This window comes from Micromesistius poutassou, assembly GCF_964030765.1.
Source record: "Micromesistius poutassou genome assembly, chromosome: 18".
NCBI lineage: Eukaryota > Metazoa > Chordata > Actinopteri > Gadiformes > Gadidae > Micromesistius > Micromesistius poutassou.
This window is the reverse complement of record NC_140288.1, coordinates 13,300,364-13,326,104: the sequence shown is the minus strand read 5'-3', so window position 1 is coordinate 13,326,104 and position 25,741 is coordinate 13,300,364. Positions and strand designations below refer to the sequence as shown.

General features: G+C 46.7%; 4 protein-coding genes across 4 annotated transcripts in view; 2 read left to right on the top strand and 2 right to left on the bottom strand.

Moving 5' to 3' along the window:
* The window catches only part of cdk17 (cyclin dependent kinase 17), a gene marked incomplete at its 3' end in the record, with an annotated part of 20,193 nt that extends 18,078 nt beyond the window's left edge, over window positions 1–2,115 (bottom strand). The window contains exon 1 of the mRNA XM_084483325.1: window positions 1,811–2,115. The remainder of the gene's footprint in view (window positions 1–1,810) is intronic.
* Window positions 2,116–2,740: 625 nt separating this feature from the next.
* phyh (phytanoyl-CoA 2-hydroxylase) lies at window positions 2,741–9,293 on the top strand. The gene is made up of 9 exons (XM_084482745.1): window positions 2,741–2,883; window positions 3,171–3,229; window positions 3,407–3,517; window positions 3,810–3,978; window positions 5,070–5,151; window positions 6,056–6,237; window positions 7,187–7,336; window positions 7,749–7,883; window positions 8,106–9,293. Exons 1-9 carry the CDS (start codon window positions 2,821–2,823, stop codon window positions 8,157–8,159), a joined length of 1,005 nt encoding a protein of 334 aa, XP_084338871.1. The 5' UTR covers window positions 2,741–2,820; the 3' UTR covers window positions 8,160–9,293.
* Window positions 9,294–11,120: 1,827 nt separating this feature from the next.
* ucmaa (upper zone of growth plate and cartilage matrix associated a) lies at window positions 11,121–14,604 on the top strand. Its single transcript, XM_084482973.1, has 5 exons — window positions 11,121–11,226; window positions 11,685–11,744; window positions 11,846–11,944; window positions 13,257–13,355; window positions 13,655–14,604. The coding sequence occupies exons 1-5, from the start codon at window positions 11,169–11,171 to the stop codon at window positions 13,741–13,743; spliced, it is 405 nt and encodes a 134-aa protein (XP_084339099.1). The 5' UTR covers window positions 11,121–11,168; the 3' UTR covers window positions 13,744–14,604.
* Window positions 14,605–15,342: 738 nt separating this feature from the next.
* mcm10 (minichromosome maintenance 10 replication initiation factor) lies at window positions 15,343–25,574 on the bottom strand. The gene is made up of 18 exons (XM_084482795.1): window positions 25,443–25,574; window positions 25,275–25,325; window positions 24,908–25,189; window positions 24,498–24,767; window positions 24,114–24,257; window positions 23,768–23,918; window positions 23,342–23,507; window positions 22,570–22,737; window positions 21,994–22,110; window positions 21,087–21,280; window positions 20,524–20,618; window positions 20,096–20,209; window positions 19,006–19,614; window positions 18,431–18,558; window positions 17,954–18,067; window positions 17,334–17,479; window positions 16,256–16,298; window positions 15,343–15,869 (listed from the first exon to the last, which is right to left on the bottom strand). Exons 2-18 carry the CDS (start codon window positions 25,279–25,281, stop codon window positions 15,786–15,788), a joined length of 2,832 nt encoding a protein of 943 aa, XP_084338921.1. The 5' UTR covers window positions 25,282–25,325; window positions 25,443–25,574; the 3' UTR covers window positions 15,343–15,785.
* Window positions 25,575–25,741: the final 167 nt, after the last annotated feature.

Sequence of the window (25,741 nt, the reverse complement as noted above, 5' to 3'; positions counted from 1 at the left end):
CACGGCAACAGTGCTACAAAGGCCCAACTCACACTGAAAAGACATCTCACACACACACACACACAAAAGCATACACTGTATCACAAACGGCGAGAGACACACAAACACACACACACACACACACAGAAGCACAGCTGGGAGGTGCCAGGTGCAACCCCATATCAGGGATTTTAACAGCATTGCTCAAGGACAAAATAACAGAAACCGTTGAAAGGGTTATTACAAATGTTTTACTGTAACACTAAACCAAATTGATCACTGCTAAGGGCTAACTATCTTTTTATCTTAGCATCGGTAGTAATAGTTGGGTAAAATAAATAACTATTAGTTATCCAGCTGTTGGGACCAATTCTAAAACCCTGCGCCCTGATGCAATTTGACGCAATTGTATTTTATGGGGGCTATGTTTACCACTGGTCGTAATAGCTGGATAGCTACTAAGCTGTCCAGCTGGATAGTTACTGAGCTGTCCAGCTGGATAGCTACTTTGCTATACAGGTGATGCTAGACAGCAAGGCACACTGACGCAATATGATTTATTGTGTCACGCCCAGATACACACAGAAAGTGAGAGTTCAGAACTATCTGACAGAGGAGGAGAGTCATTAAAACACAGCTGGTGGTTCTCCACATGCAGCTACTGCTTTTGTGAAAGATGGAGAGCATGTTCCGCCTCTAACAACACACACACACACACACACGCACACACACACACACACGCTCCTCTCGGGTTCTTGACACATCGATTCTATTGCAGGATATGGCTGAAGGAGAGTGAGAGAGAGAGAGAGAGAGAGAGAGAGAGAGAGAGAGAGAGAGAGAGAGAGAGAGAGAAGATAGGGACTTGCTTTTGAGGCTGGTGGGGGGGGGGGGGGGTGGAGAAGAGGGGGGGGGGAATCATTTCACAGCCAACAGCCTAGATCATAATGTGGGTCAATAAGTGGATCTGCAAGGTACTGGGACACACACACACACACACACACGTTACCAAAACAAGTACAATTTGTCTCATTTACCGGTCAGTGTCATGTAATCTCTGTCTCTCGTTAGAACCAGATGTACAGCAATAAGTAGCCCATATTTTCCACAATAAACCACATAGATTATGTTGGTGTTTTTTTTGGTTCATTTTCCATGTAATACTCAAGAATGTTTAAAGCCACAATCTTATCTGATACCATGTATTCTATAAGACGATCGTTCATTTGATAAAACCCAAGAAAAGACAAGAACAAGCAAAGCACCACATCAATTACATAATGTCAGGTCGTTATGAACCAAAAATGCAACTGATAGGGCGTCCTCAAATAGAAACCCTAAAAACCCTGAGATAGATTTACTGTCTTTGTGATAATCAACATCCACCACCTGTATGATAATCCTACACATGGCTAGGATGTGAGGATATTGGCAAAATACATTTAAACTACATTAACTGTGGTCGCAAAACAATCCTCACGCATTCCTTCGATTGTGTGAGCGGTGATGGTGGGGTGGGGGGGTCCTGCATTTGCCTGCGCAGGTAAATGAACACGTTCATTTTTAACTGTATATACATTGGGAACGGGTTATACTGTACGCGACCTGTTATTTCAACCAAAACCACCTTAAGAATGGCTCAAGGCAAAGCAACGACGAGGTATCCAGCACAGCGGATCGTTATACTGTAAAACAATGCGTCTTGGTGACAACATTTCTTGTCCTGTTTCCGTATGTGGCCCTTCATAGTGTGTGTGCTCGGTTGTGTGTCGACCCCCTGTGAGACGACGAGGCGACAAAACGCCACAACACATTCCGTTATTTCGCCTACCAGAGATGATGAACGACGTTTGGTGCCGACCTCCAGAACTCGCTTCCTCGGGAGGCCGGATGCTGATCTGGTTGGAACAGGACGGCTTGTTGATTTCTGAAACGTCCTCTTTTGGTTCCTGTTCTACGGCTCGGTCCCTCCTCGAAATAAACCGTTTAAATCCGCCGCAATAACGGATGCGTATGTTGCATATCACCGCGACGCTCGGCTCCTCGGTCCCTGTAACTTACGCTCCGTGTCCTGAGCAGGAGAAGGAGTTGATACGGTACAGTAGGCTACAGATGAGTCGGGAGGGCTGCGAGCTGTGGTGCCCGCATTCTGACGCCTCCGCCTGGGTGGTGACATGCAGGGGAGGGGGGGGGGGTCTGCCGGAGCCTCGGCCCGCCTTCCCTCGCCAGAGGAGTTGGGCTGTGGTGGAGCGCCCTCTGTCGGCCCGAGCCCGCATAGTGCAGGCTTGGGTCCTGAAGACCTGAAGCTCTGTTGGGAGTCCTGATAGGATTCATCATGGTGATGCAGCCTCTATCAGGAATTAGGAAATACATCTAACGCACTTTCAAAACTTAGATATAAGACATAAAACCGATTTTTTTTTTAATGCAAACAACAACAAAAAATCATTATCATTTAAATAATTTATATTCAGGTCTTGCACTACATAATTTCAAGTTCAAGTTCCTTTATTAGTCAAATGCACAACATAACAGGCAAAGCAGGCATAGCTAGGCAAAGCATAGTTCAAGTGTCTTGTGGTGCGTGGAAAGAAGCTGCTCTTGAGCCTGGTGATTCGTGTGCTGATGCTCCGATACCGCCAATAAACGAATAAACTCATGATAAACGTAGCGCTTATTGGCTGATACTGGTCACTGCTGATACAGAGCTGTGATGTGACCTGTTGTCCTCCGCTTTTCGCCACTGAAGTAAATGAGGCGGGGCCTCTTCTGTTGTTGCTCACAGAGTTCGAGAGAAACAGCGGAACACACTGCATCACAGGCTTCAGATGATCTGGAGACATGTCGCGGGCAGCAGACCGACTCAAAGCCGTCCTGAATCATCTCGATCCGTTGGCTTCCGTTGTATCCTTTAATAGTGACTCGCAAAGTACATGTCGTACAGCCGGTGTTCTGCCAACGTCTGCTACCCAACACCGGCCAGGGGCTTGTGTGTAGCGGCACCACCGTGCAAGGAAGTGCGCGGTCTTAAAACATGGGACCAGGCCTGAGTGGGACTCACTTTTTACAATTTACTGGTTATTGCGCTGGCATACCTTCGCCGATGCTTTTATTGTATTTTGTAAACGTGTGTTTCGGTGTTGATCACCGTTATGATGGCGTGTTGGGCAACCTTGACCCGTATTGCACAGCGAGCTTCAAATACTTCTGGACAAACCATCACTCATAACTACCAACCCCACCATTTAAGGTAAACATTTGCGTTATTATTGTGTTATTGATGCACTCTTGCGCCCTGGATTCGCAGTGTGGCTGAAGTCCTCCCGACCTTTGGCACATATTCGCTGGTCCCACCTGCAGTCACATAGGTTCACAATTGATTGGGGATCGAAGTACAACATGGTTTTCTGTTATTTGTCTTTTGAAGGTACACAAATGACAATGACTTGCTGTCCCTGGATCAGCGTCTCTTCTACGAAAAAAATGGTTTCGTGGTGATTAAGCATTTGGTGTCCACGGAGGACATCGACAGGTTCAGGTGAGATATACACATTTAAAAAAACAAAGTCAAAAAAATAAAATATGTCTTCGATTGGCATAAGGGATGTTCATAAGGGATCATTCATGAAGGTGCTTATGGCAGTTTATAAGTAGGCCTAGGTTGTAAGCCTATGTATGTGTGTGTGTGTGTGTGTGTGTGTGTGTGTGTGTGTGTGTGTGTGTGTGTGTGTGTGTGTGTGGGGGTGTATTTGTGTGTGCATACAAAATCATATAGCAGCCTATTGGCCTACCGCCAGACTGTAAGATGTGTGTTCTTCCATTTCCTCCAGGGGGGCATTTGAGCGTATCTGCCGTCGAGAGGTGAGTCCACCTGGGCTGTTGGTGATGAGGGACGTAGCGATCGCCAACTCAGAGTTCGTCCCGGATCAGAAGGCTGTGACCAAGATCCAGGACTTCCAGGAAGACCCCGAGCTCTTCCGATACTGCACCTTACCAGAGGTACAAACGCACGCACGCAAACACACAAATAAACAAGCGCACACACCTAACTCGCGTGCACACACACAGAGACACAGATGTATTACTGTAGTATGCAAGGGTGTCAGCAACATTTTGAGTGTGGGGGGGACATCATTTGGCAGGGGGTCTGGGGGTCCTCCCCCATACATTTTTGAAAGAAGAAGATGCAATTTCCTGCATTCTGGTGCATTTTACCATGTTTTAAGATTTAAAATGATCTCCCTCTTTCATTGTTTTTCCTTGGAGCCGGCATGGTCTACAATTACTGACTACTATTATGTCCTGGTGTAATACACAGAGGACTGATACTGACTAACTTTGAGATAACATATAGCCCTACATTAATAAAAAGGAAACAAAAATTTGTACCTAGGCTACTCAGAGCCTAAATTAGAATCAACCTTAGCACGTCCATCTCGTCTGTGGAACAGTCGATGTTTTAATTGTTTTGATCAAGTTAACAATCTAACATGACCTGGCACTTAAATATAGGCTAAATATCTGAACAGAAAGAAAGCCTTTTCAGCTAAAGCTGGTCATTTTGACAATGACTGTGTTGCTGAAGTCTGTCGCTGTTTGATCCGACTCTCAAAGTCAACGTAGGCTTGGTTCGGTGCATGTTTCTAATATGCGTGATGCGGCTGTGTGTGTTAGGAAACCAGGAAAATGCAGAGTGGATTTCTATTGATATGGGTATTCCCCCTACTGATAAAGTGGAACGGATTTGATTGTGAAGCAATGAAAAGAACACTGGACTAGTAGACCAGTCATGCACTAATATTTTTGACGGCAAATGTGGGGGGGTCCAAACTACTTTTTTTTTAAGGTGAGGGGGACATAACCCCCCCAATTATATTGTGGCGACGCCCATGGTAGTATGAATATACAAATTAAACAGTAATATATATATAATACATACAATACATGACGTGACGTGGGTCACTTTGAATGTTTGTATTATATAATAATAATAATATACGTACATTTTTTGGTATTGGATTGCCTCCCTTGCCTGTTTGTTAAGTTTGAGCGATGGTGTTGTGACCAAAACCACCTTATGTGTCCGTTAGGTCCTCCAGTATGTGGAGTGTTTCGTGGGCGAGGACATCATGGCCATGCACACCATGCTGATCAACAAGCCCCCGGACGCAGGTAGCCCATACCCACAGGAAACCTTTTGGTCGAAAAGTAAACGTGTTTCTTACCTACTTTCCGGGGTTTGGAGATATGCTATGGATCCGCCTGCATGTCCTTTTGTTGCCTGACCATGTAGTTGTTTTATCCAAGGTGAAACAAACTCTTTTTATTGTTTATTTTTTCCACCTAGTAAACAAAAAGTCCTATAATGGTTCCTCAGGTTTTTTTAACATACAAACAATAATAATAGTAGCCTGGAAATCCAGATCCACATCCAGAAAGCTGTAGGGTCTGGCAACGAGTAATGAAAATGGCCCAACTTGAGGGGCGGCACCAAGCATGCATTTGACAATATCACTGCATGTAAGTGGATAACACTACGACCAATCAGAAGAATACAAGGGGTGATGTATCCAAACCAGCAGAGCTAACCAATAGATAAGACTTGCCGTATCCGATCGGTAAAACAGCAACGCTTTTGGCCCGCCTATATCAGATACACAGATGTGATTGGTTAATGTGCTGGGAGAGGGGCGTCGGGGAGGGATTATATTGCTCGTTCCCAGAGTGTGCTCTCGCGAGAACTCTGGATTTCCAGGGTATAATAATAGCATATTAACATTACGTATTGCAAAAACAGTACATTTAGACAAAAAATATAGAGGAAAATGACCAGGTCCGCCACCCTGAATCTATATGAAAAAACAACAACAACAGGACAAACAAAACAACGTCTCCCATGCATGGGAACGGATGCTGTTCTAATTGGTACGGGTACTCCGGGCATTGATCCCGCCGTCCAATCATAACAGCCGCCACGGCGTCAGAGAGGCCCAGCCGACCAGGTTGGAGGTTGAGCGTTTGACAAAACAGCGACAAATGCCAACAAATGACGGATGATCACGTTGTCACAACCCAGGGAAGAAGACTTCCCGTCACCCGCTGCATCAGGACCTGCACTACTTCCCCTTCCGCCCCGTGGATAAGATCGTGTGCGCCTGGACGGCCATGGAGCGCATCACCCGGCAGAACGGCTGTCTGGTGGTGCTGCCCGGCACCCACACCGGCACCCTGAAGGAGCACGACTACCCGGAGTGGGAGGTGGGGCGCGCGCACGCACGCACGCACGCACGCACGCACGCACGCACGCACACGCACGCACGCACGCACGCACGCACACGCACGCACACGCAAACATACGCACACTCTCATGCGTACGCATGCACGCATGCATGCTCACACACATGCACTCATTCACAAGCACACATATACTCACACACATACGCGCTCACACTCATACACATACGCACGCACGCACGCACACATATTCACACACAGATGCACTTACACACATGCTCACACATACACACACACACTCACATACACTCACAAACAAATACAAGTTCACAATCATTTATGTGCACACACATACACACTCAGGCACACACACGCATATCCATGCAAACTCTCTTTTGAGGCACGTCATTAAGCAGGGGGTGAGGTAGGGTTAGGGTTAGCACACACAGAGACACCGATGTATTACTGTAGTATGCAAGGGTGTCAGCAACATTTTGAGTGTGGGGGGGACATCATTTGGCAGGGGGTCTGGGGGTCCTCCCCCATACATTTTTGAAAGAAGAAGATGCAATTTCCTGCATTCTGGTGCATTTTACCACGTTTTTAGATTCAAAATGATCTCCCTCTTTCATTGTTTTTCCTTGGAGCCGGCATGGTCTGCAATTACTGACTACTATTATGTCCTGGTGTAATACACAGAGGACTGACACTGACTAACTTTGAGACAACATATAGCCCTACATTCATGAAAAGGAAACATAAAATGTGTACCTGGGGGGGGGGGGGGTTAGGCGTCTTGCTCAAGGATGCTTACAGGTAGCTTACAGTGCAGACATCGGGGTTTGAACCCTGAACTGGCGGGAGTCACCCGACCACCCTGCCCACCACCACAAGACTAGAAGTTCCTGCTGCTTACCTGAGTCCACCCCTGCCCCCCCCCCCTCTCTCTCTCTCTCTCTCTCTCTGTGCTCAGGGTGGGGTGAACAAGATGTACCACGGCGTGCGGGACTTTGACCCCCAGCTCCCCAGGGCCCACCTGGAGATGGAGAAGGGCGACACCGTGTTCTTCCACCCGCTGCTGATCCACGGCTCTGGGATGAACCAGACCAGCGGCTTCCGCAAGGTGAGCCCCACTGGGAGACCAGGGACGGGAACCGCCAGGGACCTCCTCACAACTAGTGGCACCTGGTGGGATTCTGTGCGTTTTGTGACACGGCGCTATAGAAACATTTGGAGCTTCTTAAAGCTGCTCAGTTTTGCAGGTGTCCACGGTAACTTGACATATGAGCATTGTGTCGGTTGCTTTTATTGTATTCTCCAAGCTGCTGTAGGTCAGATTTAAGAGCTATTATTTTAGTGTAATTTTTTAGAAATGGCATCCTTCAGCTTTTTTTTTATCTCTTTCGAGTTGGGAGGGGGTCTCTCTCTCTCTCTTGCTCTTGCTTGCTCTCTCCCTACAACTCCCTAGGTTGAAATGTAAAATGATTTTCAGCTTAAAAGTATGAAATGTTTTTGTTCAATGCGTGTGTCCACAGGCCATCTCCTGCCACTACGCTAGCGCGCACTGTTTCTACATAGACGTGAAGGACACCACCCAGGAGAACATCGAGGAGGAGGTGCGGAAGATCGCAGAGAGGAAGTACGGCGTGACCGACGCCATCCGTTTCCAGGTAGGACATCGACGGCAAATTGCCGCAATTGACTTGCCTAGTTAAATAAGAAAAATCACCTTCACACCTCCACACCCATCCATGCTTCTGTGTTCCTTGACCTCCCTGCCCATGCTCAGGGTCTCCCTGCATTAGGCCGGCCGCTACCCAGATCGCAGCCCTCACACTAACTAACACACAGTGAGTCTCATCATGACGGATCCCCTTGTGTCCCCGCTGTAGGACACGTGGGCCATACGGGGCCGCCTGGTGAAGGGAGACCGGGTTTCCCTGTGAACACCCGGCAGAGTCCTGGAAGCTCTCGTGGTGACGAGGTGACTTCTCATTAGATCGTAACGAGATGATGTGAAGTCCATACACACACGCGCGCGCCAGTCGTGCGTCAGCAGGGATTAATAATTGTAAATCCTTCCTGTTTGAATCGGAAGGGACAGGGTTGAATGAGGATGATGATGCTGTTGATGATGAGGATGATGATGATGATGATGATGATGGATGCACTTTAATACATGTTATGGACTGTTGGACTGCACAATGCAGAATGAAAAGGACTTTGAATGAAAACAGAATGAGTGACTTTGAAACTATACTGAACGCGCCAGTATAGTTCATTAAAGCAAAACAAATTAATTGGGGAGTGATGAATCTTGATCAGATTAGTTAGGGCGGGGAGGTTTTCTCATTTAGACATCCAAGCGCTACTCTAACACTTTACAATAAGGATACATTCATTTCTTTAGTTAATTAAGTAATAAGCATTAGTATCCACTGATACAGCATTAGCATAGGGGTTGGGGGATAGGGGTAGTGGGTTGAACTATCTCATCATTCATAAATAGTTAATTAACATGAGTAAGAGTAAGTTAACATGAACACCAATAGTAAACATGAATTAGTAAATGATTACTAGACCATTATTTTAGTGTTGGTTAATGGTTATTCACACATTTTCATTATGGTTAATTATTATACCCTTATTGTCCAGTGTTACCAAGGCAACTAAAATGACAACAACTGGGCCCCACTTTGTCGAAGGCTCCCCTTATTTTGGCATAACACAGTCATGTGGCCAGCACCACATCTACACTACCCTCTTGTGGTTGCAGGCACACACAATTGGCCATGTTATTCCTTGAATTGACACATTATTATGTACTATGAGTACTGGCACTATGAGCATTGTTCATTTCAACTGTAGTATCGGTGATATTCACTTCCGGTACTAGTTTTAACAACTGATAACGTGGGATTTTGAACTTCTTAGTAAATATCTTTATTTTATTGTATATTTTGCTAAACATGCAACATAGCTCTTGTACATAACTAATGCCTTATGTACCTCAATGCCTTTTTGTAATAATACCTGGGAGCAAGGAAATAAACTAATAATAAAGTACTCATATCTTGTTATTTATTTTTTTATGGTTCATAGAAGCATAATGAATTTATATTTTAGTATGTTGTCTAAGGTGTGTTTGTCTGTGAGGATGTTTTTGGAAGTGTGTGTGTTTGAATATTAATATGTGTGTGTGGGTGTGTGTGGGTAAGGCTGTTCTGGGAGTGCAGGGCATTGAAGGAATGAACAGCCACAGTCTTTGTTCCTCTCGGAGAAACTTCTCAGCTGGAGAAGCAGGAAATCCACCGTAGAACGAAAACACATACTCTGGTATTCCTGGAGCTGTTCCAGTCCCAATCGATCACCCAGGTTAGGAGGCATGCTCGCATGCACACACACACACACACACACACACTTATATATCATTATATAATTATCGAAATGAAATATAATCGCACTACACTACACTTACATTACAGGTACACATATAATTACTCACACACCATAAATTTAATCACCCACACGCACAAACCTATACCAGGTTCCCATGTGCACACACATTCACACACACACGTAGATTCATAAACACATGTTAACACTTACACTGCAAACTCGGCCGCACATGAATGGCAACAACATGAATACCACTCCTCTAATATATCACTATATTCGCCACCACAGAGTACAGAGACACACAGAATGCCATTGTGGAGTGAAATCTGTCCCCGGTCTGGAGCCCCCTTTTAAGTGGCTGGCGTCCTCAGCTGCCCGTTTTCCCTCCAAGGACAAACCTCGTCTCTCCGAACCCTCAGCCACGGCAGCACCGCCGGGCGAGCGCAAGCACGCGTCTGGGCCACGTCTGTTGCGCTCCGATGACGTTCGTCCCCGCTCCAAAACCGTATGGAAAAGAAAAGCCAAGGCATTAGTATAGAGAGAATACTGAAATCTGAAAGTCACGAGGCAGGAAAGACACAGCATGGCTGTCCCGACGTTCACGTGTCTCGTAAAAAAGTGTTATAACCTGAGGATGAAGTAATTGCAGCTCACAGCGTGAGCGTCGATTAACTCTTCTCTTAACCTGCTTTTACACAAACACATTACGCTGACCTGGCAAACAGACACACACAGGCACATTTTTAAATGCTTTATAAGCCATTTAAACCCCCAGCATGTGATACAGTCAACTCTAGTGTTGCAGGCGCTGATCAGCAACACCTTTCAGATCACCTGACCACATTTTGCAAGTGTTCAGGAGTGTGTGTGTGTGTGTGTGTGTGTGTGTGTGCGTGTGTGTAGGTGATGGAGTTTGCAGTCATTCAAATGTGAAGACCCATTCCAGATGACACATGTGGGCAGATATACAGTTTTAATTATCAATAGTCACGAGATGGATACAAAACACAGGTGTGTGTGTGTGTGTGTGTGTCTGTCTAGGAGAAAGACAAACAGACAGCCATAGCAAGGGCAATGATTGCGAGGCAGATAGAAAGAGAGAGTTTGAGTCCTCTCCTAAATATCTCAATAATACGTCCCACCTGCTTCCTTAGGTTACATTCCATATTCCTCCCCCTCCCCAATTTATTTCCTTTTCCCCCTAGATTTTCCTTCTTTATTTCTCATTCACCTCAGCTATCTTTCCTCCTCCTGCCAGCCATCCTCCCTCCCTCCCTCCCTCTCTCCCTCCCTCCCTCCGTCATCCCCACTTTCTCCACCCACCCTCATCCACACTTTTTGTCAACCCAACTCTCTTTATCCTCACTCCCACCACCCTCCCTCCCTCCCCCCCCTTCCTCCTTCCCTCCCTTATCCACACTCTTTCTCTCTCCCTTTTTCTCTTTCTCTCTCTCCCTCCTGGCTCTCCCTTCCCTCCCCTAACCCTCCCAGGTTGACTTGATCCAGTTGTTTCTCTGAATCCAGTGGTGTTCTCTTGACGCTCCCTCACACACAAGATGTCGTGGACACAAGTGATCTTCGTCTCCCTGTGCGCTACCGTCCTCATCCTCACTTGTGAGTAATTGGCTGGGGAGAGGGGGGGGGGGGGGTAGGTGGGGAACTGGCACTGAGGGTGTAGGTAAAAAATAAAAATAAAAAGTATGTGTGCATATTATATTCCTGCTTTTAGTAGTAGTAATTTGTTTGTCTCAATGCTTGGACACCTAGAAACTCTTGAAGTGTAACTCAAATATGTTAACTTTTGGTTCTCAAATAGTGAAACGTTGAAGTACAATTTGTTACAGAGCCTTTGTTACAGAAAATTAAACCTTTTTTCAGTTCGAGAATGATTTGTGATAGAGTCAAGTTACCAAACCACAGTTTATAGCTTCAAATGAATATGTTGGTTTTTCTTGGCGCCTGCACATTTAAGACGTCCCTTTGTGTCTTGCGACGGGAGTATCATATTATATGACAAACAATGACGCCGTAAACCATCATTCTCTAACATAACCTATCCACCTCCTGTGTAGTGTCCAGTGGGACAGACGGCGCCAGAGTGCCCGGCGCTGCCAAGGCCGTGGAACCAAAAGGTGAGCGTTCAGTCGCCAAGCCAACTCCCCCCCCCCCCCCCCCCCCCCCGGTTTCTACGTTCCTGAAGCGTCTGACGCCGTGTGTGACCTTTGCCCTCTAGGCTCGCCCCGGCGGCATGTCTTCGTGCCCGAGGCGGACGCCTCCACCTTCTTCAAGAGCCGCGGCCGGCGCTCCACCCGCTACCAGGCCGAGCTGCAAGGTGAGGGGTCTGCTCTCGCCGCCGTGGAGGGGATGTGGTGGGGTCGGCGTGTGGTTTGAATTACGGTGTTTTTGCGGTGCGAGTTTTGAGTTGATGCAGCTCTTTGCTCAAGGCCAGTATGTGGAATACAATAGAATAGAATAGAATAGAATAGAATGCCTTTTATTGTCACTATACACAGTACAATGAGATTAAAAGCATCTCCCTCCCAGTTCATACACATGTAGAATATAAAAATACAAATCGAATAAAGTACAAAATTAATAAATAGTGCAGAAAAAAAAGGGGGGGGGGGGGTAATGTGCGACGTGTGTGATGTGTGTGTGTGTGTGTGTGTGTTCGAGTTTGTGGTAGGTCCTTGGGAGTGATTTGGTTTGTTTGTGCTACGGTTTCAGTTTTTGAAACCAACGCAGACTTGAATCGTAGCCAGGTGGCTGTCAGTAATGGTAGACACTGCACACTCTCTCTCTCGCTCTCTCTCTCTCTCCTCCTCAAACACATACAGGGTGGTATACTGGTAGTTTGGAAGCATATTTCTGTGCTGGCTTCGGTACAACAGAACCACTGGGACAGACCAGTTCTAGCTGGTTCCTTGATTGAGGACAAATACACACACAACAACAACAATCAATCCACCAAAATACCCCGTCAAAAGAAGTATGTGTTAGTGTATGTGCGTGTTAGTGTGTGGGTTATATTGTGTGTCTGTGTGTGTGTGTGTGTGTGTGTGTGTGTGCAAGGTCCTTCCCGGCACGATGACCAGATTGCAGCAGAGTGTGTCTGTGGGTGTGCGCACATAAAAATTGTCCCATTTCAGAAATATTTCTGTGCGTGGCATATACTTTGGAGTTTTTTTTCCTGTACCCTAAAAACCATTAAGCAAAGCCTTTTTTTAAGTGGAGCATAAAGCACTAACTGCCCTGCTCCGCCCAGCTTGAGTTGCTTGCAGAGATTGCATTCCTGGGCCCGAGTCGCTAATGAATTCATCTTTCAGATTGTATACCTGAGGTTTAAAACGAAACCTCATGAATCCCCCTTAAGGAAAGCGTGCACTCGATAAGGCCGTGTGTCACGAGGCGTGGGATTTCAATGACATCATCCTTGCAGGTGGAAGGATCCGTCGGATGCGCGCAACATATTAATTAAAACCCTGTAAAAGAAAATGGTGGGAAATGGGGATTTTAGCACAAGGAAGGTTGAGCTTCAACTTCATTCAACTTCATTGTTACTTTCTGAACGTTTTGCACTTTGTTCATCATAACCACTCCCCCCCTGCTCTTCTTTACCTCCCCCCCCTCCCCCCCCACCCCAGCCGAGCAGTGGGTGAAGAAGGCCGCCAACGCACGCAGGATAGAGATCATCGAAGAGCAGAGGCACAAGTACGAGAACCATGCCGAGGAGGTGCACGACGGTATGACACACACACACACACACACACACACACACACACACACACACAGTAAAAAATGGATCCCTAAATCTTCAAGAGGAATTCCAATAACACTAAATTCTTAGACCACAAACCTTTTGCTTTTGTGGGCCTGATCTAGTTTTGAGCTGAAGGCAATGGGCGTGAAGGATGTTTTTGTAGGCCGTGTCGTGCATGGGGGGGTGTGTGTGTGTGTGTGTGTGTTTAGGATGGGGAGAACAATGCACTGTTTTCGTACCAAGTACCACAGTCAGAACAATAAACGTCTGCCTCTTTCGCAGAGCAATACGAGAGGTCACGGGAGACCACCGAACAGTATCGGGAGTACCAGTACGACGGACAGTACCCCCGCTACGCCTGGCACGACTGAAGCTGAGCGCGCTCAATGGCTTCAGAAGGGGCGGAGCTTGATCCTCCTCGGGCCCATCAATCATCCAAAAGGGTGACAGAAACGACAGAGGCAACTGTTCTAAATCCCGGGCCAAGTCTGAATCTCCACACTTACATACTGCGTAGCTGGCAAGAGTATTATGTAGTGTGTCTGAAATCATATTTAATCGTATTATGTAAACAACTGTATACTCAAAGTACCCGGCTGGTGTACAATTTCTGAGGCAGATCGTAGAGTCTGTGGAACTGTGGAAACTACAGACGCTTGCTTACCCTTTTGCATTTTGAAAGGAGGAAGACCGTCCAAACCGAAACATCTTGATGTTATTACTAACCACTACAACCCCGAGACCAGCGACGGAAACCGTACACACTGGGGAACGGAGTATTTAGTACCCGGTTCGGATACGTAACCCTGACCCATGATTCCTTAAAAAGTAACCAAATGCTTAATCTTAAACTTATTATTGATTAAGTATTGATCATTTGGAACCAATTTGAGCAAATAAAAAAAACGAGTTTTGATAACACGGTGATGCCCTCAGTTTAACTTTATATTTTGGTTACTCTTTAAATAACAAAAAATCTTTATTGTATATAATTACTCTAAAGCCTGTTAAATGCAAACCAATGCTTTATGGGTGATAACTCTGAAACATTTTCCCCTGAAGTGCCTATAATTACATCTAAACCACATTTTTTTTAAAGTGTATATATAACACCTTTGTACAGTTCATATAGGTTTCATAGGCATACAATTATCTTTCAAATACTTTGGCTGAAATACCTTTGTATGTCCTTTAATACATTACTTATTATTGTGTATGTATTATTCCTTCAACTCAATAAAAAATTATGGGAGTCACTGGCTTGCAGTCTTTTGTTATTTTTGGGCGAATGCATCGTAGGTGTGGAGGGAGTTGAGGGGGGAGAGGAGAAAAGGGAGAGAGTATAGAGTATAGTGTGAAGCCTCAGACCTTGGTGACCATCTTGCTTCGTAACACTAGCAGGTTGATGGCACTGAATGCAAAATTCTGCATTCAGTTTCCATTACCCTGCTAGCCTTTAGGACCGCGATGGAGCCAACGTGGCCATGAGGTGAATAAGGCCCACGAGGTTCTTCAGTGTGGAATGTCTTCCCTGTGAAACTCATCAGACGGGAGCAGCTGAATAACGACTGGATTCCTTGTGAAGCGGTCCACATTCCAGAGAGGAGAATATTGACGGAAAAAAGGGTCTCTGCAGGCCAAAATGAAACCGCTTTTATCTTTCGCTCTGCATTCTTGCTATTCAAGAAAACAGAGAAAGCTGCTACAGTGGAGAATTACGTTAGTGTCCTGGTTACAGTATAACTACACATGTAATAAGAAATAATAATAATAATAATAATAATAAATGCTTTATTTTTGAATAGGGACAGTGCACATTAATGAACATTGATGTTTAAACATCTCTGTAAACATGCCGGATTATAGCAGAGTTGCTAATTTGCATCCGTAGTCCCCAATGTAACAGCATGTACTTAATAGGTCCTAAAGTTAGGGAATGGCGTCACCCTAACCCCAGTGGGGAAGTCAAGTACATGCTGTTAACGTAACATTGCTCATTACACAGTTCTACTTGTACAATTAAATGCACTAACGAGACACTAATGTAAAGTGGGAAGGGGAGTGTGGAACTATTCTGGTTAATATATTTAAGGTTAAGTATAGCTTTGACCTTAATATTAAGGTTGTTAATATATATATAAAAAATAAGTGTAGGCAGAGTCTAGTCCAGCTGTAAACCATTTAATGATCCCTCAGCTCAACAGAATAAAAATCTAAAAACAACATTTAAAATACCCATTATTAGTACGGAAATCATCACACAAAAATCATAAAATGTACAAAAAAAAAACAGAAAAGGTTGGTGACCAAACGTAAAAAGTATTTCTCCTGCACAACACGGTAAAGAGAAGACTTCCCCTGGGGAGTGTGGTCTGGGCCCCGGGTCGGCCCCGGTGAGGTGGAGGATGTGACCTCACTGCATGCTGTTGAGGAACTTGGGCCCCTCCTCTCCCCGCGGCTGTAGTAGCTCGCCCGCTATCTTGGGCCCCTTCTTCTCCTGGAAATAACGAAACATCAAAACGGACAGAACCGTGAATTGTAGCTCCAACACAGATACTCAGACGGCGGTTAACAGCAGCAAAATCAGCCATTTTGGCTCGTCCCACTCATTTGTGTCTCGGTCGAGTCTCATAGTACTCATGCATTTGACTACTGACCATTGCTTTATAGACGAATGCATGAGAACCATCGGACTCAATCAAAACACAATTTAGTAAAAATAAGCCATGAGGCTCAGGCTAAACACAATTTGAAAAGGTGACATATTATATCACCAGGTGTGAGTGTTGTATAATACGGTGGTATAATATGTCACCTTTAATAAAAAATAAGGTGGGATGTCACAAGGCATGCTATGTATTTAAGGTGGTGATGGTGGTTTACCCTCAGCATGCCGTCTCTCTGCCACTTGAAGAGCCCACAGTTACTGCAAGACAGAGAGGAGGGGGTCAGAGTCACAATGTGTGAGTGTGTGTGCACACGCGTGCGTGCGTGAGTGAGTGAGTGAGTGATGTTTTTTATTTTTATTTTATTGGTTTATTTAAGACAGGGACCATGTACAAGGTTCATTAATCACACACACACACACACACACAATTAAAAATATCAAATATAGACATATGCAGCAGAAAGTACAGAATAATGATTAGTGCTGACAAGACTGATTACTTAAAATCCATTTTTTCAGTTCACGTGAGAAAGTATGGAAATCTGTAACACTTTTTAGATTACTGGGGAGAGTGTTCCATGCTTTAGTAGCTCTAAAAGAGAAGGCTGATTGCGCAAATGCAGTGCTCCGATTTGGGAGGCTACAATCTCCCCTAGTGATGGGTCTGGTGGCTCTGCCTATTCGTTCAGAGCAGGGTTGGACACATTTTTTTCAGAGGTGGTGGAGCAGCATTGTGAATTATTTTATGTATTAGGCGCATGTCAGAATATAGTATGAGGTTTTCGAGGCTAAGCATGTTATACTTGCCCATGTACCTCCACATTTAGAATTAGTCAAGGGAAGAGGGACAGGATGATACAGGAACATTGTTGAAATCCAAAAATATAAACAGAGAGAGATTTGAGAAAAACAAGAAGTGGGGGAGAGCCTAAAATGAGATCGGGAAAGAAGTCAAAAGCAAGCAAAGCAGGAGAGAATAGGATGGAATAAAAGGAAAGACGAACAGAAAAGGACCTGGAGCCGCTCTAAGCACTTAACACCGAGAGCCTCACACATTCATACTCACACACACACACACACACACACACACACACACACACACACACACACACACACACACACACACACACACACACACACACACACACACACACACACACACACACACACAGCTGTGTCCGCCATGCAAGGGCCCAGCCTTTAGGGAGAGGGTGTCTAGCTCAGGGTCACCTGTGGAAAAGGTAAGAAGGTGAGGTGGTACAGTCGGAAGGAAGGCGTGGAGGCCCCGCTCACCTGCAGTGCTTGCTGGGTAACCGGTCCAGGGCGATGGCGCGCTGGCCGCACGGACACTTGAAGAAGCGCTTCAGAGCGTCGTGCCACTTCAGCTCGTGGTTCCCCTCCACGCAGCGGTCCGCCGGCTTAAAGTAGGTGTAATTACACTGGAGGGGGAACACACACACACACACACACACACACACACACACACACACACACACACACACACACACACACACACACACACACACACACACACACACACACACACACACACACACACACACACACACACACACACATTAACGTCTGGAAGTCCCCGGGGTCCCTTTGGTTTCATCCTGACCTCAGCATCACGGCTGCTCCAAGAAGACAACATCTCTACCTACGCCATGTCACCAAAAAACTAATTCATTGAGGAACCTGGTTTTCATGGGGAAGCGAAAAATCTCTTACCCCAAAGAGAATGTGTATCTTTACATAGCAAGCTCGCCAGAATACAAAAAAAACACTTTTAAACTCTGCAAAGCACAGATACAGATACTCCCTAACGTAGCGAAGAGGCAGGGAGGTCTGGTGTGGTTAGGGTTAGCAACAGACAGCAGCTGTGGTGGTGCGGGCTGCCGACTGGCTGGTACCTTTTTACACGAGACGGCGCGACACTTCATCTCCTTGGTGTCCTTCATCTTCTCCTCCAGCTGCTCCTTCTTCACCAGGGGGTCGAAATAGCGCTCCTGGATCTGGTACTCCGCCTACGGACAGACAGGAACATTTAAAGACGGGGTTTTTACTCGTGATAACCGCCAGAGAACAGAGAGGCATGGTTCCACAATAAGGGGTGCCTGTTGGGACAGTAAATGGTCATAACCCTGCCCGGTCGGGCCAGTGCTAAGAAATGTAACCAAAAAGAATCCTCCACTTTCTGGCTCCAGTCATTGTCACTTGAGGTGTTTGTATTTGTTTGGATCAATTATTACATGGCACACAATAATAGTCTTTGGTTTTATGTTCGGCCAGTAGAAATGGTCTTGGGGCCAGAATATTTTGACAATTAATGTTACCGTTGAACCCTGCTGGAGCATGACACCAACGGTCTGGATGACTGGTCGCCTTACCGCCTGTAGTGCAGCCTGATGGCGTGACTTGGCTTTGAGAATCTTCTGGAACTCGTCTGATTGGATGTAGCTGAGGTCCCGCCTTCTCTTCTGCGCCGGCTCCTCCTCCTCGGCCTCAGCTGGATCACCTGCACAGGTACGTCAAAACACGGAAATGATGTGAATATTAACAACACGACATGAGATTGGTCAATGGTCCATTACATACTTGGAAAGAGAAATGCTATCACAGAACCTGTTGCTATGGGAGTGTTTGTGTGCGTGTGTGTCTACATGTGCGCATGTGTGTGTTAATCTACACGTGCACGTGTGTGTACATACGTGTGTGTGTGTGTGTGTGTTAATCTACACGTGCACGTGTGTGTACATACGTGTGGGTCTACATGTGCACGTGTACACATGCGCATGTGTCTTTGTGTGTGTGTGTGTGTGTGTGTGTGTGTGTGTGTGTGTGTGTGTGTGTGTGTGTGTGTGTGTGTGTGTGTGTGTGTGTGTGTGTGTGTGTGTGTACACACATGCGCATGTGTCTTCATGTGTCTTCATGTGCGCGTGTGTGCGCGTGCGTGCGTGCATACCCTCGACGGCCGCCATGTTCTTCTCCACGCGGGCGCTGATCTCTCCGTCCTTGCTGCTGCTCCTCTTCCTCTTCACGGCGTTGGGGTCCTCCCTGGCCAGCGCGGCGCCCCTGGCCTTCAGCCTCCTCAGGGCGGCCGCCTTGGCGGCCGACAGGCCCAGCGCGGCGGGGGGCGGGGGCGGGGGCGGGGCCTGCCGCGGGCTGCGGTCAAAGAAGACGATGTCGTCGCCCTCCGAGAAGCCCCGCCCGAGGGTGGGGGCGGGGGCCGCGGGGGGGCTCTTGGCGACGCCTCGGGGCACCTCAGAGCCCGCTCTGGGGGACAGCAGAGGGCCAGCAGAGGGCCCCCGCGACGAGGAGGAGGAGGAGGAGGAGGAGGAGACCCTGGGGGCCGACGTCTTGGGCGAGACCCTGGGGCCGGTCGTCGGGGGCGACGCGGACGCGGTCCTCGGTGTGGCAGGCCCGGCCTGCTTCTGGAGCGCGGCGGCGGCGGCGTCGGCGGCGCGGCGGCGGCGGCTCTCCAGCAGCTCCAGCTGCATCTTCTTCTGCTGTTTGAGCAGGTCCGAGGCGGAGATGGACTGCATGTCGGAGGAGCCGGCGCCGCCCGGGGAGCCTGCGGGGAGACGCCGAGACGGAGTACCGCTGCGTTTAGACTTCAGTGTGGAGGAGCGTCGGCGGGTCGTTGCGTTCCCCCCCCCCCCGCGTAGCTGAAAGCGTCGCTGTAGCTCACGTGCCCTTCTCCTAAAACATAACTACACGCAACAGCTGGGGTCGGCCCTCTCCTTCACTACTTGTTGTTTTTTGTGTCGATCTTGATCAACCGTCCACTGCCTGACTGAACAAATTGGACTTGTTTTCATTGTCATTTACTCCGGTGGTCTTTGTCTGTACACCTGAAATTTTCATTATTACTCAAAGAAAATCGAGTTAAAATAGAGGGCTTTGAACGGCCCAATGAAAAACATGAAGATTCAGATTCATAAACACGGTGGTGTGGTACAATGAGTAGGGTATATTTGGATCTGTGAGCATCTCTTGAGCTAGTGGGGGTGGTGCCGCAGGCGTCAGGGGGTGGTGGGGTATCAGATCCGTACCCGGGGTTTTGGCGTGTAGCAGGTGCTTCTTCAGCTGCAGAGCTCCGGGCGTGGGATGGGACATCAGGCTCTTGAAGTCGTCCGAGCAGCCGGACACCTCGCCCGACTTCACCACTGCGAAGAGGCACACAAACACATTGCATTGAATAACGAAAATGTTCCATAATATGATTCAAGGTTCACAAGATTCACATGCAGCACAGACGGATACGATACAGCTTTATTAATCCCCAGTAGGAGAAATGTGTTTGTTGCAATAGCCCAGCAGCAGTAGAAAAACACAGGATAAAAATAAATAAAATGCAATAAAAATACAAAGTACGAATACAACAAAGGTAGACGATGAACTCTGGACGTGGTATCTACGTGGTCTTCTATGTACGGGTGTGTGTGTGTGTTGTTGTTTTTTTAGTCCTCCCAGTTCTTACCCAGTCTCTTGGCCTCGTGGACCAGCGTGGAGGCCCCCTTCACGAACAGCGAGTCCAGGGTACGCTGGGTAGACTTGTTGGGCTTGGACCCGCCTCTAGAAACACACGAGACAGCGTTTGCCGAGTGTTTCAAAAAAAAAAGTGACACATTTTGTTCCCTTTTATAATAGTCACACACAAAAAAAAAAAAAGTGAAACAATATATATTTTGAAAATAATTGCATATTATTTCAATTTAGTTGGCTTTGCATTTTGTTTTTACATTATAATACATTTTGCATGATGTCTCATAAGCACATATATGGATATCAATGATAAGAAGACGAAAATAATAATAAACACGAAACAAACGTCGATAACATGGTCCTGCTCGTGGGTATAATTCACCAGACGCCCATCGTGGTTCTACACACCAGCTGTGTGGGAGAACGGAACGCGTGATCCTGCATAAACCATAAACCCCAACCAGCCAGTGTGTGGGACCAAGACGGCCGCTGGATGGTGAATGAGGCCCCGCTGAGGCACCGGGGGGGGGGGGGGGGGGGGGGTCGCTGGCCACTCACAGAGAGGAGACGCAGGCGGATGAGGACACGCCCCCGTAGTAGAAGCCGCCCTGACACAGGCGCTCCTTCAGGCCGCCCGCGCCCTTCACCTTCCCGGGAACCTTCCCCGAGTAGGAGGACTGCAGCTCGGCCCGCTTGGAGCTCATCTTCTTGTAGGCGGCCTTGACGTGGTACTGGCAGAACTGGCAGTCGTACTGGGACGGCGAAAACACACACGCATCGTGGAGAAAAGGGAGTTTAGAAAAGAAGGATTTTTTTTTTTTTGTTAATTGTGAATTTCCAAAAAGTTAATTTTTGTTCTTTGTGTAGTTTGACCTAGGGTTGGGCGATTAATCGAATTTTGGTCGCGATTTCGATTTCAGAGTGAAACGATCACCAAACTAATATAATCGAGTTGAAACGATTTAAAAAAAAATATATATATATATATATATATTTAATTTTTTATTTATATATATATATTTATATATATATATATATATATAGAAATTGCAGAACAGCTGGATTCATATCTGGACTTTATTTTCTATTTGACCATTTTGTGTATATTTTTAAGGGGAAATTTCGAAGTTCTCATTTACAAAGTGTTTTTTTTGGAGAGAAATTATGAATAAATGCATCACGTTTTCAAACTCAAAAATAATCGTTTGAATAATCGAGATTTCAATATTCACCAAAATAATCGTGATTATGATTTTTTCCATAATCGAGCAGCCCTAGTTTGACCCATGGATGCGTTAGGTTTCACCAAGTACAGCTTTGATGACCCTCCATTCAATTGCAGTGCATTCTAGAAACTACATAAAAACATGTTTGAAGGCTGCGTTTTCCCAACTAACCCTCAGTTTAGACACTCAAGATCTGGATGAGCAAAGGACGCCAGACAGCGGACAGGGCGAGGACTCACCATGTTGACTATTTTGGAGCAGGGGTCTCCGTTCTTCTTCATGCCCTTGCAGGTGCCGTAGTCCTGCGCCATGCCCATCAGCAGAACCTTCTGAGGGTTGTCCACCGACAGGCTGACCTTCATAACGAGGGACCAGGAGGGAGAGAAGCCGTCAGGGCTGACAAACATGGAAATGGGTGCCGTTCCGGTTCGTGCACTTATTTCACCGTTTCGAGGGATTTGATCAAAAGTGTATTGGTTCAGGGGCCGGAGAGTTGGTTCCCAACTGGAACCAAAAAAAAAGTGCGAACCATAACCACATGAGTGGGCGTGTCATAATCTACAGGTTAGAAAAAAAATACTATATTACGATTTACATCAGGTGTGCATTGTGCAATGCCCTAACCATGATGCATCCCTTATTACGACGTTTCCACCACTCACAACTGATCGAAACACAGGACGGTTTGCTAGATGGCACCAAGGTTACAAGAATCCTGAACGGAACCGGTTCAAGAACAAAACCATTTTGGCGGAAAAGGGCTATGAGACAGTGAGTGAGTGAGTGAGTGAGTGAGTGAGTGAGAGGTTCCTCACCCCGTCATAGCCGTCCCTCGGCTTCATCAGGTTTGGGTTGAGGACTCCGATGACCGTGCCCACCTCCGTCTTCCAGTGCTCCTTGTGTTCGTTCCCGAACAGCATCAGAGTCACGCACACCTCCAGGTCGTGGAGGTCGCTGAGCGTCCAGGCGCTGAACGTGTTTCCCTGGAAACAAAGGGTCGGGTCAGGTCCAGTGCATTAGCATAACCCTGGTCTCACAAAGCAGACTTTAGATGAACATTTAAAGTCTGATAGCAGACAAGCTCAAATCTGGGTGAGCGGGCGTTTCCCTTTATTTTCGCCTCATATTTGTTTGGACCAATCATGTTGCTGGAGGCGGGGCTCCGTCATTGGCAAAAACAAACTTGGCCACCAGTAGGAAATTGCAGTAACAGTAAGGAGGAAACGGCCTGTATGCTGAATTGTGATCAATAAAGTACTATTCATTATATTTTCTCATCGCATCGTCATTTGTGCAGGAGTCCACATAAAAGGTGCTCTTATTCCGAGACGTTTGTGTTACATCCATGACCGTGTTTACCGCACTACTTACAGAACTCCCAAACATAAACAGCACGTACGTTAACTTCTGTACCCACACGTAGATAAAACATCACATCACAGACCCACTTCACAGAGGTGTCGTCATGGGACAAACACAGGTGTCGCTCATAACACCAGCAATGGGCCTGCTCAGTCTACGTACCAGGGCACAGGCGGTAAAGAAACAAGTGAACATAAGTCTACAGACAAACCACTAAAGACTTACGCTCCCCTTGCTCTGCTTGGTGGCCTTGTTTATCAGCACGGCGAACGTCACCCAGTCGCTGTCCTCCAGCTTCTCCTGAACCACGCGCTGCGGCAGCTGGGAGAGCCGGATCAACCGCCGCTCCGCCATCTTGCGGTCCATCTCACAGGAAGAGACCAGCGGGTTCCTGGAACAGAGTGGGACAGTCAACTTGAGATCCTTAAGTAAAGCACATATATAGGTTACGGGAAATGTCCTGGTTAATCTATAGATTGCCTTGCTTTGGGTGGGAAATGTATACATTTGCCCCTGGGAAGGTAACTCTATAGATTCTCTAATGAGGTATTTCCACAGCGCTCAGGTAATTATGGAAATACGTAACGTAATTTTGTTGTTTATAATAGTGCTATATGAGTATAATATAGGTTTCATTTGAATAGTCCAGACCTGAGCCTGAGTCCAGAGTACTTTTCCACCGCCACATCTTTGGGGACAGGGGGCGGGGCAGGCCTGGGCTGGGAGGTTGAAGGCTGGGGCCGGGGCTCCACTGGCTGGAAAGTGCTGCCAATCTTGATTTCCACAAGTGGGCCTCTGTCCTCTAGGAATCCAGTGTCAAAAAAAAGTTAAACACAACATAGTAATACATAAATGCTCTTCAAGAGTAAGTTGGGGAGTTGGGGACTGTTGTAAAATGACAGCAGACTTTTAAAAGTGCCATTTACTGCGCATCATGCACAGTCGGGATACGAAGTGCAGACTGTGAAGCACAATCAAATGTAGTTGTGTTCAGCACCTGGAGACGCGCTGGGTTTGGCCAGGCGGGCTGTGCGTGGCTTGCGTTTGAACATGTCTGCGTTGACCAGCTGGTCCGAGAAGTCCCTGGAGGCCACGAGCTTGGGACCGTCTCCTCTAACCGGGTCTGGGGACGACGACTTGGCTGTGATAACAGGAGACACAACATTAATACAGCAGGCCTTCGGTAGACCACCTCGTCCCATATGGTGTATGACCATTGGCATTTTTTCTACTGTTGATTTATTTTTATATCTACAAACTATTTTCTCTTGACTAACAATTTTATTGTTTTAGAGTATTTTTTAAAATATTATAATACTGTCCTGTATTTTTGCCCCAAAATGTCTATAAATACATTAAAGTATCTTATATGATCTTATACCTGATGGGAGCTTAGTCTTCTGCGTGGAGGAGGGTGGCTTTGCAGTGGTCTGGGTAACGGACCCCTTGGCAGGGGTCCCCCGCTGCGAGGGGGTCTGGGTAACGGAGCCCCTGGCCGGGGTTCCTCCCTGCGATGGGGACTTCTTCTTAATTGAAGCCAGAGTCCGGGCACCCCGACCGGGGGTGGTGGCTGAGGCAGGAGGAGGCTTCTGAGACGCCTCCAGTTGCTGTTGTAGCTTCTTCATTTTCTCCTGCATGCGGCGCAGCTCATCTGGTACGGACACACACACACACACACACACACACACACACACACACACACACACACACACACACAGAAGTAGTGAATGTCACTCCCTTTAAAAAAGCATATTTGGCCTATATGGAAGATACGACATTAACTGAACAAACCTTGTAAATCCTCTTTCGACTTGTTAAGACTGTCGTCGTCATCTTCTGCGTCAGCTGCTTGCTGCTCACCCTCCGTCTCCTCGTCTTCGATGTCATCTACATCACCAAACAGATCGGACACCACGTCCTCCTTCCCTCCACCCTCCTCCTTTGCGATTCCGTCTTCATATTCAACGTCGTCGTCGTCGTTGTCAAACAGATCATCCAAGTCATCCACCGAGCTCTTTGGAACGTCCTCATTCTCATCCAACAGCGATGTCAAAAGGTCCAGATCATCCTCTCCTAAATAAAGAATCGCTCAATTAATCAGGTCCGAAATGCAGTGTAAAGCATTGAGTTGTATGTCATGTTATATTACAGTACTTACGTTCCATGTTTCAATCGTCGGACCTTGTGCGGATTATAAATGATCTGGGTACTAAACGATGACAGAAAATGAAATTAAATAAAGTGATATGTGCAGTGATATGACTTTTCAAGCAACGACCAAATTACCCAGAAATGACACAAGGGATACAGTAAGACGACAACTTACCCACTGACAGGCGTGCCCAAAGTCGTGTGATTTCGGCTGCTTATCAGGGAGTGTCACAGATGTTTATAGATTGTTTAAAAGTTTAAAATAATGTTATTATAAATATGAATCCATACTGACCACGGCTTTGCGTCTACTGTCCTACGATGAAGGAATCTAAAACTGGCGCTAAATGAAGGACCCCATTGTGTTGACAGCCCCAGTGGCAGGCTCATCATATAAAGCCTGATTGAAACCAAGCGTAAATTATAGAGCTTTATGCCTTAATTCTACATATTTATAAAAACGCGAAAGTTTTA

What these genes read in the sequence shown, in the direction of transcription:
- phyh (XM_084482745.1), top strand. Translation starts at nt 2,821, where the DNA reads ATGTCGCGGGCAGCAGACCGACTCAAAGCCGTCCTGAATCATCTCGAT. An exon ending in CAACAAGCCCCCGGACGCAG is followed by an intron (nt 5,152 to 6,055) that starts GTAGCCCATACC and finishes GTCACAACCCAG; the next exon opens with GGAAGAAGACTTCCCGTCAC. An exon ending in AGACCAGCGGCTTCCGCAAG is followed by an intron (nt 7,337 to 7,748) that starts GTGAGCCCCACT and finishes GTGTGTCCACAG; the next exon opens with GCCATCTCCTGCCACTACGC.
- ucmaa (XM_084482973.1), top strand. Translation starts at nt 11,169, where the DNA reads ATGTCGTGGACACAAGTGATCTTCGTCTCCCTGTGCGCTACCGTCCTC. An exon ending in CAAGGCCGTGGAACCAAAAG is followed by an intron (nt 11,745 to 11,845) that starts GTGAGCGTTCAG and finishes TTTGCCCTCTAG; the next exon opens with GCTCGCCCCGGCGGCATGTC. An exon ending in CTACCAGGCCGAGCTGCAAG is followed by an intron (nt 11,945 to 13,256) that starts GTGAGGGGTCTG and finishes CCCCCACCCCAG; the next exon opens with CCGAGCAGTGGGTGAAGAAG.
- mcm10 (XM_084482795.1), bottom strand. An exon ending in GAAGACTAAGCTCCCATCAG is followed by an intron (nt 24,258 to 24,497) that starts GTATAAGATCAT and finishes CTGTTATCACAG; the next exon opens with CCAAGTCGTCGTCCCCAGAC. An exon ending in CAAACCCAGCGCGTCTCCAG is followed by an intron (nt 23,919 to 24,113) that starts GTGCTGAACACA and finishes CTGGATTCCTAG; the next exon opens with AGGACAGAGGCCCACTTGTG.